At 41.7% G+C, this 13,040-nt stretch overlaps 1 protein-coding gene across 2 annotated transcripts in view; it reads right to left on the bottom strand.

Annotated features, from left to right (window-relative positions):
- Nucleotides 1-13,040, bottom strand: part of GLIS1 (GLIS family zinc finger 1) — a 264,447-nt gene that overhangs the window by 125,933 nt on the left and 125,474 nt on the right. For both annotated transcript variants that reach the window (XM_034779847.1, XM_034779846.1), the window contains one exon: nt 5,064-6,165. In XM_034779847.1, the coding sequence (XP_034635738.1) occupies nt 5,064-6,165 (1,102 nt within the window). The remainder of the gene's footprint in view (nt 1-5,063; nt 6,166-13,040) is intronic.

Here is a 13,040-nt window from a genome sequence, read left to right as displayed (position 1 = left end):
CCCCCCCCCCCACGTCTCTTGACTGCCCCCTCCAGAACCTCCCTGCCCCTTCTCCGACCCCCTGGCCCCCTTGTTGTTGGCCTTCGGTTCGCCTAAGGTCTCTGTGAGCTTGCTCAGGAACTGCCTGAGCCGTTCGTCCCGGCACGCTGGGCAGCAGTGGGGGTGGAGCTCCAGACTGCCGGAGGCGATCTGCGAATGCAGGGAGGGAGGGAGTGAGCTCTGCTGCAGGGGAGATGGAGGACATGCTCTCTCTGGCTGTCGGAGCCCCATGTAAGTGGCACCATCCGGCCGGCTGCCCTGTTAGCCGCGCGCACTCTGCATGGGGGGCGGGGGGGGGAAGTCCGGACATTTACAAATTCCCCCCGACGCTATTTTTAGCTCAAAAATCCGGACATGTCCAGGGGAATCCGGACGAATGGTAACCCTATCTAAACCACCCATACAAAATACACAGAGAAAGTCTAGTAGTACAGTTACTTATTTATATAGCTGTTCGTACAGAGAACTGCACCATGGGTAGCAATTTTAAAGAGGTAGATGGTTAGCTTATGTGATGTAGTGGCCTGAGCACAAGATCTGGGGCCAGGAACTCTTGAGTTCTAAGGCTGCCCCTGATGCATATTCTTTAGGTGCACTTAGGCAAATCACTTAACTTTTTTGTGCCTCAGTTTCCCTATTTGTAATGAGGCCATTATAATACCTACCATGTGTGAACTGATTAACAAGTTACTATGTTTTGATTAAAAGGGCTAATTATTAACAATATAAATAGATTTTTTTTTTGGTTCAACAGTTGCAACCAAAGACCCCAGCCAGGCCAGGCCCAAGGGTATGCTCAGGAATTTAAAATTTCACTGGTTTTGGGGGGGCATGTCCTGTGCCCCCACTGAGCCAGAGGAGCTCTCTCTGTCTGCTGTGGCCTTGGGGATGGAGGAGTTCTGTGCCCTTGCCAATTATTGTAGGTGGGGGGTCATGCCCGTTTGTCCCCCTCCTCCCCCTTGTGCACTGCATACAGTACATACATAAAATAAAAGAGAGTGTCTTCTCCAAAGAACTTGCAATCAAAGAAGGAACAAGATGTGGACAGGGTTGGACAAGAGAAAGCATGAGTGAAAACAACAGGCTACATAGTTTGCTTCTTTAAGATAAATGAACTAGAGATGTTAATGATTGAGAGACAGGCCACCTGTCAAGCCATTATCACTGGTGGTTTACAGGAGCACCGTGATTTATGATGCCTAGTTTCTATAAACATAAATAAATTGCATAAGTAGAAATGAGATTTTCTTATTTCTCTTCACTCTTAGTTGCCCAAGTTTGAAAATTGGGTTCCTTGAAAACACACACATACACACACACGGTAGCCTTGTCTATTTTTTATGAAGTTGTCTCACATACACACACACACACACAGAGCGATGGTAGCCTTGTCTATTTTTTATGAAGTTGTCACCATACAGGAGGGACTGAAAGAGATGACCCACTAGTGGTTTTATCCAAATCAAACAATCGTAGGCCTACCAAGACTAAACGAGCAGCCATATATTTACATTCTCATACAGGGATTTATGGTTAGTCTACAGTATTTAGGGATCACTATTATTCCATACACCAAAATGCCGGTAGAACTGAAAGACAACAAAAGATGCAGCTATGAGAAATATTTTTTTTTAAATGAAAACCATTTAAGCTTGCTAATTTTTGCTGTCTCAGACAATCAAAATTCCAATTGTCTGGGACATCAAATCTAAAAAAGCATGAAATTAATCTTCAAAAGTTGAAGTCTTAAGTACATTGCATCATTATTTTTGTTGGATATATTTTTGATTATAATGCAGATGAACCCCAAATTTAATAAAACTAAAATAACATGAGTTAAGTATGAAACATAACAGGATATTGCAGAGAGATTAGGTAGTTTCCTTTAGACTACTTGCAGAGCCCAAGGAAAAATCAAACACAAGGAACACAATGAAGAGAAGACACAGCTTAATTAGAACATTTAACTGAATAGGAAAGGAGAATACTCAGAGTACAGGTTTTGGCAACAAAATGCAGAAAGCACAAGTACCCAGAATCTCAGTAGTTCCTCTACAGCGGATGTCGTTTTGCCTTTCGAACGTTGGTAGTAGAGAAAGAAGCATGCTAGCTAAATTTAAACCAGCTGTAATGATGAGAGTGTTACAGTTGGACTGGAGGAAGCTTACCTCATGAAAGTATTGTGGAAACTGCTGTTGGAAAGATAATAAAAGGATTAACTGCAGTTTTAGTGGACCATTTACTTTTCAATCAAAATGTCTCATGTATTTCCTGTTCTCAAGTGGCTTGGATTCCAAAATTCCTTTGTCTATTACAGTACATAGTAGCAAAGCCTGTCATAAGAAATTAATAATTTTACATGGAAGAAAACTTTTATTTATATGGATTGAGTGCTATTCGCGTTAACCGCCTCAAACAGTCTCAATACCTACTTAGCCAGCAATCTTACCAGGCAAAAGAAAGAAGAAAATCAGCAGTCTCAAAAAGGAAGTAGAAGTGTGCACAATGGGTAATTGTAAGCAATGAAAGAAAATCCCCACTACAAATACCAAGAGATGCAAAGTTACTGAACAGGGCAATCCACTAAACATAACAAAACAAAATCTAAGACCTCAATTGATGCAAAATGAATTGCCTTATTAATTTCCAGGGGTAACTGCACAGTTATTACCCCATCAAAAGATAACCAATAATGTAAAATGGCATAACATCATAGCACAAAGAAAACACAATAAATCTTTTTGAAAAAATGGAATGTAATTCAGCAGGCAAATGATCCCCGTTTGTGGATAATAATTTTAAGGAGACGATCTGTGGCTTCAGATCTTGCACTGCTAGATCAAGTGTTTTCGACAGCAGGAATCTAGACTTGCAAAAAAGATGCATTTTTAATGTGCCCCAAAAGTCTGGTTTTACTATAGCACAGGACTCCAGGTCTCAATTATTATTACCTGCTGATAGTCACTATTTTTGTTCTGGCCATGGAAGGAGTTAACTGCTCATGTGACGTTATGCTCTTAAGTCTCTCTGGGGCACACAGAGTATTGGAGTGATTACACTGTCAGCTGTAATGAAACAGCGCTTTATATATTTACATGCCAAGACTACATACATATTTCCCGCATGTCCGATATGCAGGTTTTCATCGGGCCTTTCACGACACTAAATTCTTGAGATGTTGTCAATAGCCAATTATTTAATGCAGACTAACAAAGTGACTGAAAGGGGGAAATTTTTAGTGTTACATGAACTAACTTCTGTGGTATACACAGACTCCTATACAAACACTGACTGGGAATGTAACATTAGAAATCTGCTATACAATAGCTGTCAAATATGCATCTTAGCGAAAATGAAAAAGGGTTTCCATCTCCTGCCTGAGTAAATCTAGCACTCTCTACTATGTCTTTCATCATCATAGAAAAGCTAACCAACTTTCCCCATTTTATCATTTTCCTTAAAAAAGCCTGAAAGAAATGAAGAGGAGAGATTGTTTTCATTTCTTTGTAAGTGATTAAAAAGCCAGTTCCACTGAGAAATCCAGATGGTTTAGCAGTTTCATTACATTTTTATTTATAAGAAAGGGGTTTCATTGTTCTTTTAACATTTATGGCAATAAAAATAACTGTAAGGAGTTTAAATTCCTCAGTGCTTTTACAAGAGATGTTGGTGCTACCTATGAAACTGAGGCAGAAGGTAATTATTTGTATAAGTACTCTTGATTGATAAATTAGACACATACAGTTGTCACTCTTAAAATGTGCCATTTTACCTCAAGCAACTAGATAATGATGCCTCACTATTTCCACTGTTATTCCATATACATGGTTATATGGCATACTTATTGAATAATACTAGTATTAAAATAACATTATTAAGATATCTAAGGCAAATGAAAAGTTGTTAAGGTGATATAGCATTATTCTCTGGCAAAGCAAGAAATGTTGCATAATACTTTTCGTCCCCTCCAACCCATCATTAATACTTGACACAAGGTTATACACACACACACAAGCGCCATAATGGACTTCATCCTGGCCTAACCTTCTTACGAGTATTTCTCGCTATAAGATTTTGCTACCAATACAATAATGGGGGGAAATTGTGTCAATTGACTGCCATGACTTGCTGGTGCAATTATTCCTTTGATTTTTTTTTTTTTTTTTTTTTAAACAGCAGTACACAAAGAAAGCTTTGAAAATCTCATGGCTCAGTTTGGAAGCTCATGTCAAACTTGCTTAGTTTTATCTAGTCTATTCAAGGTCTTATATTATTACTCCTCCCTGCATATGGAAAGCTCTATGGAAGTCATTAACTTTTATTTTAATTTGGCCATATTATCGTCATAGGGTGCAGATGAACAGACAGTGCTGTTCTCAAGATCCTCTTTTTGGAATGCTGATGTTGTTTACAATAGCTTGATCAGAGGAGAACAAAGGGTCTTATTTTTTTTAGAACACTCTATTTTGCAAGTTCAAAAAACAAAACAAACCCCCTAAAACCAACCCCTAACAACCCGAGAAAATCTCAAGATATTCTGATTTTTTAACCTTTTTAAATCCTTAATATGATTCTTTTTCTTTTCCCAACTACCATCTCAAACTTTTGCACTATTAACTCCATGGGTTATTGTTGAGAAGGAGGAATGAAAAGAATTTAATTAGATGAGTTTTACGTTTCTTTATTTAAAATGTCACCCGAGGCTCGGTGACCCTTATTTTACGTTAAATGACTGCTGCTGGCTTTGATTGTCATTTTATTAATGCTTTAATGAATATTAAAAAATAAATCGTTGTATTAAAGTTAAGCTTTCATATAAGGGGACTGAATCTCTTTTCCAAGAGCTACAATATTTATTACTCAAACATTTCCTTTACAATTAAGTTCCTTCCCCAATTCTCTTTAGAACAAACCAAGCTACAGGAAAGTACAATAATTATATTTGAATAATATTGAAGAGAGAGCGAGCCAGTGAGTGAGCAGAGTAACATGTTTCTGTTCAAATAAACAGATTCCAGACTTACCATACACTTGTTTGGTTTTTCTCCAGAATGAACCCTCATATGAATCAGCAGTTTGTAACGAGCATTGAAAGGCTTATACCGACGGACACAGCCTGCCCAGAAGCAAGTAAAGTCCTCTCCCTTCCTCTGGTCAATGTGTGTTTTTTCTAGGTGTCTGACCAGTTCATCTTGTTGGTCATAAGTGGCATTGCAGTCAATCCACCGACAGACCTGTTTGCCATTGCAGATCTCTTGTTCATCTCCTTCACTGGGCTGAAGGGACTTTGGAGACACGGAGACGTGTAAATGAGGCAACGTCCCTTGAGTCTGGCTTAGCTGCTGGTGTAAATGATAAGGCGGCGGCAGCCCCTGACGATGCCGAAAGAGATCTGTGTTAGAGGAATAATCATCGACCGGTTCTTGTTTTAAGAAACTCACCTTCTGGCTGCTGTGCGAGGCGTCTTGCTGAGGAATACTAGTACCATTCATCATAAGGTTAAGACTTGCATTTTCCTCTATTTGCTGCATTTGTAGCGGATCACAGTCACCTCTGTCACATTCAGTGGAAATAGGTACAAGGCAAGCTGAAGGAGAAGGAAGACTGCAAGGGTTCCCAGGCTGAGAGCAAGACTGGTGATGAGAAGTTTTCTGAGCACTGTGGTGACTGATCTCCACAGGATGAGAGGAAATGCCAGCCGAGTTAGTCCGCAGACCATTCACGCAGGTGACCAGTGATGTCTGCGACGTGCGGATAATAGCTGTAATATCAATTCCTTCAGCTGAAGATGGCATAACAGAGATGCATCTTTTCTTCAGGTTGCTTGATTGTAGCCTGGCTGAATGCTGAGGACTGCCAAAGGACAATGAACCCAGGGAGGAGCTATGTTCATTATTAAACAAGTATGATGAAAGTGAATTTGTAAAGCTATTATTCATTAGGTCTATTTCAGGATGCAGACTACCAGAGGCTCGCAGCTCCATTCCCTCTGTAGTCCTTCTATGTGCCGAAACCTCCGAAAGAACCTTATAATCACCTGGGCACTCTTGCTTAATGTGCTGAGCTGGGTGACTTCCATTCATGCACAAAGTGGAAGAATCGACCGAGTCTTGAAACCTGGGAGACCTGTAATACAGTTTCATGAAACATCACCAACTGTGGGAGAATTTATGATTTTTGTACAAGATGCCACATTTATTATGCCCTGGAGAATGAAACAATTTATTCTCTACTGCACATTGTCTGTGTCTTCCAACAATTAACTTAAAAAAAATCCTGCAATGTTTCCTCTATGGCCTTGTAAAGGCAGCATCATTTTACATGGGATTAATTTTACACCGTGGGTTACACATTGTACAAACTCCCCCGCCCGCCCGCTATTACTGGCAACTCAGTCACAATCTATAGGGTCAATGTACAGATTGGACAAAACAATAGCCAAAAATGTGACGTTTTTTTAGTTTTTTTGAACACAAGCATTTTCATTAGAGCACACAGGGAAAGTGTTCTGGAGTTCTCCCATAGCTCACAGTGGTGGTGTTAATTTTGTTCACACTCTCTAGAGACATTTACCATTACAAAATTCACAAACTTTCAACTCACAAGGCATTTGTTTGAGGAAAAATTTTGATCAGCTGAAAAAAGGGGAATGTAAAGGAATAACAGGAACTGCTGGCCACTATTACAATGTACAATAATCATCCATTTAAAAAACCCCGCTAGTTGCCTTAGATCAGTGATTCTCAACTTTTCCCTACCAGAGCACCGCTTTTTTATCCAGCTGGGATCTAGCCAGGCCCCCTCTGCCATTTGGTAATGTGGGAAGGATCGGGTAGCTCGGACTCCCTGGCATTTGTTCAAGATCCTACTGAGAGTCACAATCTCCAAGGTAGGAACCCATGCCTTAGGTAACTAAATAGGGTTAGGAACATAAGAATTGCCATATCAGATCAGATCCATGATCCATTTAGTCTTGGTATAACACTGGGTTATACAAATTGGCTCAGGTGGAAGGGTCTAAAAAACTCCATAACAGACAATTTTGAAATAAGCTGCCTATAGGAGAAGTTTTTTCCTAATATTTTCTTCCAGGCAATCAGTGGTTGGCTTATGCCCTAAAGCATAAAGTTTTCTCTCTCTTATAAATATTTATCATAGCAGATATAATTGTGTCTGTATTATTTCTCACTATTAGCAGCTGTTCCCTAGATATTCCTACAGTTTATGTAGTATATAGGGCTTGTGCTGGCCCTCTTCACATGGGTGAATTTCACACTAGAGAGGATTGTGGGTAATACTGCAAACACTGAGGCAACTATGGTTATTCAGCAAGTTTTTAAGGAAACCACATTTAAGACAAAATTGGAAAAATTTTAAAGAGCGAGCAATGTGTGTATAATCAGCATGTATAGCCAGATAGCAACTGATGAGTCAAACATTCAGGTACTGTGCACATACGTAATGGAAATATTTATGGGGTAAATCATAGAACCATGGGGTAGATTTCATTTATCTTACAACTTGACTATTTCACCTACATTCTGATCACTAATCCATTTTTGCTGCGACTATTCTAACATTCCAACTATGGGCAGCTTTCCAACAGCTATGAATTTAAAAAAAAACACCCACAAAAACGTTTCATACCCACAACAAGGAGAGATTTGTCAAAAATATTACAGTGCACTGAGACTCAGTACTGGAAATATTCAGTCTTCTAGTTGTGACAGGTTTATGATCTAGTATCTTTTGAACCATCAGTATTAGGTATAAGAGTTTCGATCCCGCTGGAGAACTAGAATTCCCTACTTTCCACTGAGATACAGCACTCAGATCTTGAACTGTGACATTACTACTTTAAAAATACTATTTTAAATAATTTTTAGTGGTTTCCATAATCCGTTCATTATCATTTCTCTCTCTCTAGCTTTGTAGCGTTGGTCTCGTGGTAACTACGGCATCTGGTTTTAAAGATGGCAAGGCTTAAAAACACAGTCCTAATACACTTTTAAAACCTCTAAACCATTTCTAAACCTATCTGCCTGTAAACTATGTGGCATAAGCAAACTAGATGATGGAGAAGTAGCAGTTTTTTTTAAGCCTTCATTTGGAATGGCCAACATAGCTCACAGCTCAGTAGTAATGCTGCCATCTCAGACTCATTATGAGAAATGTTTTATAGTATAACACACCAGTCACGCTTCCTATTATTTAATCCATTCTATATTAGGCCTCATCATAATATTTGAAGGCATATGTTACAGTGTTGCCAACCCTCCTGGATTGGCCGAGAGTCTCCCGGAATTGGCCTCAATCTCATGGTTGCTACTGAATGCAATCTGGGAGATTTTGATAAGCCAAACGTCTGGTCGGTGGTGCAGCAGAGCTAAGGCAAGCTCCCTACCTGCCGTGGCTCCACACGGCTCCCAGAAGTGGCTGGCACGTCTGGCTCCTAGGTGCAAGGGCAGCTAGGGGATCTCTGTGTGCTGCCCCTGCCCCGAGTGCCGACTCCGCAGCTCCTGGGAGGGAACCACGGCCAATGGAGCTGCGGGGGCAGTGCCTGCGGGCAGGGGCTGCGTGCGGAGCCGCCTGGCCGCCCCTGAGCCTAGGAGCCGCAGGGACATGCCGCCACTTCCAGGAGCCGCCTGAGGTAAGCACCGCTTGGCTGGAGCCTGCATCCCGCACCCCTCCCGCACCCTAACCTCCAGCCCTGAGCCCCCTCCTGCACTCAAAATTCCTCCCACACCCCACAGTCCCTGCCCCAGCCCCAAACCCACTCTCACACCCAAACTCCCTCCCAGAGCCCGCACCCCTCACCCCCTCCCACAGCCCAACCCCCTGCTCCAGCCCTGAGCCCCCCCCGCACCCAAATTCTCTCCCAGAGCCCCCACCCCAAACCTCCTCCTGCACCCCAACCCCCTGCCCCAGGCTGAGCCTGGAGCCCCCTCCCACACTCCGAACCCCTCAGCCCCACCCCCTAGCCCAGAGTCCTCACCCCCTCCCATACCCCAATGCCCTGCCCCAGCCCGAAGAAAGTGAGTGAGGGTGGGGGAGAGCGAGCGACGGGGGATGGAAAGCGGGGGTAAAGCCTTGGAGAAGGGGCAGGGCAGGGGCAGGGCCTTGGGGGAGGGGGAGGAGTAGGCAGGGGGCAGGGCAATTAGACAGTTGGCAACCCTAATATATTAACATAATGGTTACAAAACCTCAGACAAAAGTTTGAACACACATCTTATCAGGTCTGCCTGGGTGGGGGGTTGACACATGCAAAAGGGACGGTTTGCCCCCGGCTCCCTGTTTGAGAGGGCCCCCAAACTGAGTGGCACTGCTGAGACCTGATGCACAGGGTCACAGCACCACTCAGGTTTCTCTCGGTGGCCCCTCCATCCATGACGGAGGGGTGGCTGCCAAATTTCAGTGAGCAATGTTGCAACCTGACATATGGGGTTGCAATGCCCAGAGTGGGGAGCAGGGCCCAGCCCAATGGGACAGGAGCTGCGGCTGTGGGGTGAGTACAGGGCAGGCTTGGTACACACACACACACACACACACACACACACACACACACACACTCCTCTACCTACCAACCTACCTGAGGCCTCCCCTAAGTGGTAATTTTTTTTGGAAGGGTGGGGGGAGGCCTCAGTTTCAGATTTTGTCTTAGGCCCCCCCAAAAATCCTTGTGCAGCCCTGCATCTGATATTGTATAAAAGCTAATAAGATGATTATTTTTTAGTTTGAGACCCTGAAGCTACATTATTACATAAGGGCCCTATACTGTAAGAGCTCCAACAGTGGAATTCCAGCTGGTATCTTAGAATCATAGAAAAAATGTAGGACTAGAAATGTAGTACTCAATATGTTATCTAGTCCTGTGCCTTGTACTGAGGCAGGACTAAATGTTATCTAGACCATCCCTGAGGAGGTGTTTGTCTAACCTGTTCTTAAAAACCTCCAGTAATGGAGATTTCACAGCCTCCCTAGGCAATTTATTCCAGTGCTTAACTATCCTTACAGTTAGGAGGTTTTTTCTTATGTCTAACCTAAATCTCTCTTGCTGCAATTTAAGCCCATTGCTTCTTGTGCTGTCTTCAGTGATTAAGGAGAACAATTTATCACCATCTTCTTTATAACAACCTTTTACGTACTTGAACACTATTATGTCCCCCACTCAGTCTTTTTTTCCTCCAGACTAAACAAACCCAATTTTTTTCCAATCTTTTCTCATTGGTCATGTTTTCTAGACTTTTAATCATTTTTGTTGTTCTCCTCTGGACTTTCTCAAATTTGTCCACATCATTTCAAAAGTGTGGTGCCCAGAACTGGACACAGTATTCCAGTTAGGCCTTATAAGTGCTGAGTAGAGTGGAAGAATTACTTCTTGTGTCTTGTTTACAACACTCCTGCTAATACAGCCCAGAATGATGTTCGCTTTTTTTGAAACAGTATTACATTGTTGACTCCTGTTTAGTTTGTGATCCATTATAACCCCAGATCCTTTTCTGTAGTACGCCTTCCTAGGCAGTCATTTACCATTTTGTATTTGTACAATGGATTATTGCTTCTTAAGTGTAGTGCTTTGCATTTGTCCTTATTGAATTTCATCCTGTTTATTTCAGGCCATTTGTCCAGTTTGTCAAGATCATTTTGAATTCTATACCTGTCCTCCAAAGCACTTGCAACCCCTCCCCGCTTGGTATCATCCACAAACTTAAGTATACTCTCTATGCCATTAGCCAAATCATTATAAAAAATATTGAATAGAATTGGATCCAGGTCAGACCCCATGGGACCGCACTGAATATGCCCTTTCCAGCTTCATTTTGAACCACTGATAACTAACTAGTTTAAAAACAGCCTCAACGTAAAATAGCACCACAGAAAATAATCTGGAGATTTTGGCTAAACAAATGTACATGCCTTTAATTTCCCTTGCAAGCAAGTCTTTTGTGACTACTGACAGTTTTAAGAAGCTGGAGGATATTGTTCTGCTACACAACTACGGGCCCTTTGCAACACTTGCTCTTTGGCTGCTCCGCTGCCTTCCCTGTTTTTACACAGAAAAACAAGAACACAATGTGGGAAGAGTTTTCCATGCCTGATAATGGATTATCTGACAAATGGCCAACATTAGCTGTACATGGAGGCCAATTGTGGTGAAGAAGGTATTAGGACTTTTACAGTATAACACACACATCTCATTTACAAATACTATGTAGTGGAAATTATGTTGCATAACTTAAAAGCTATTAATTAAGCTTGGGATGGAAGAGAAGGGGGTTATTATCCATGGATTAATGCAGTCATCACTGGAATACAGTTCCTGAGAGAAAATGACAATGGGGTGGGAGGGGAGCTGATGGGGATAATGAATGTGCTGAGAAAAACAGCAGAATCCAGTCATAACTCTGAATTCCTTGCAGGATTTTGAGCTTGTGGTGGGGGTGCGTTATTTGTTTGTTTGGGTTTTTTTTGTGGTTGCACACACTAGTCATTCAAAGATTAACCCAGAATCCTTGTCGGAATTTGCATTTCCCCTTATTTATGCATTGGACATCAGAGCTGGTCAGAACGACCAATGCAAAGTACAGTCAGTGATGTCCACAGTACGTTTTGGTACATCCATTCCCAACCTCTTTTGTCTAGGCACTGTCCAAGAAAGGGCTCAGTCCTGAAAGGCATGGAGCACCCTCAGCTCCCATTGACTTCACTGAAAGTGAGAGCATTCGGCACTATGCAAATTGGGCTCTTATATTGTTAACTCTTCAGGGTAAGGACATTGTCTTCTTGTATTTGTCTGTAATGAACCACAACTATGGCACTGTGTAAATAATGAATAGTGACAATAATAAATGCTGTCTGTCTTGGTTTTCATACCAAGAAGTAGCTTTGACTCCACATAGTGCGTCTGTTAGGAAAGACAGGTGCATTCACTGTGCAAGGATTAGTTACTGTATGTTTGTCATGCTCACAGAGCCAAGCAGGGCATGAACACTACACTGCAAATCCTGTACAAATCAAAACTGTGGAAACAGGGTGGACATACAAACAGAGAGCAAGATGAATGACAGGCCATATAAACAAATAGCCCATGAAGGAATGGAAAGCAACCACAATGTACCTCAAGATGCTCTCCAAACATTTCCAAACAGTGACTCAGGAAATGGTGAAACCTGCCGATTTTAGAACGTGTTGTAAAACAAACACAAGAGAATTACCTCAATCACCTGCTGCTTTATCGTAATAGCAGCCCTCTCATATTCTGTTGCATACAATCCTCTATGTTGTTCTGGGAATCTTCCCTCAGACAGAGATGGAAGCAGTTCATATTACTGAGTGTGGTACTGTGATCCCCAGTATACAGATATCTATCATTTCCCTATTATGGATTTTACAAAAAGCTTCAAAAAGATCTAAGCAGGGTCCTCTCCTTCTCCTTTTGTTTTCTCCTGCCCTAATTATCTTTGTTTCATAATTATCCTCAACGACAGAATAAAAACAGCCTGATAATTGCAAGCACCACACCGAGACATAAAAGGGTTGGGACAGAGCTGCGTTAAATGCAGCAGAAGCATAAAAGTTTTAATACCAGCAGCAGAATATGTTTGCTATTTGCCATGAAAATGATCTGCCTTTTTTCCCTTACAGTTCTCTCCACTTGCTTGTCACACTGATGTGCCTTTTATTCCTGAAAATGCAGATATCCTTGTCCCATTAGTAAAAGAAAAAGGGAAAACAATGCATAAACTTGTATAATAAAATCAAAAACAGCCAGATTTCCATGACTAAGTTACACAGTCAACATTTCCTCTTGCTGGGTCTATGGAAATTTGGGTTTGATGGTTCCAGGCAGAAAGCACCAATTATTCCAAATATTTAAGATAAAGGCTGCAACTTTATTGAGTTTTTTTATTTCTACATCTCTTCAAAAAGGTCAAGATCATTCCGTATCATAAGCTTTGCCAAAAAACATTGTAATTAAAATAGATGGACAGATTTTAATT

Source organism: Trachemys scripta, chromosome 8 (assembly GCF_013100865.1).
Source record: "Trachemys scripta elegans isolate TJP31775 chromosome 8, CAS_Tse_1.0, whole genome shotgun sequence".
Taxonomy (NCBI): Eukaryota; Metazoa; Chordata; order Testudines; family Emydidae; genus Trachemys; species Trachemys scripta.
This window is presented reverse-complemented; position numbering and strand designations above follow the sequence as displayed.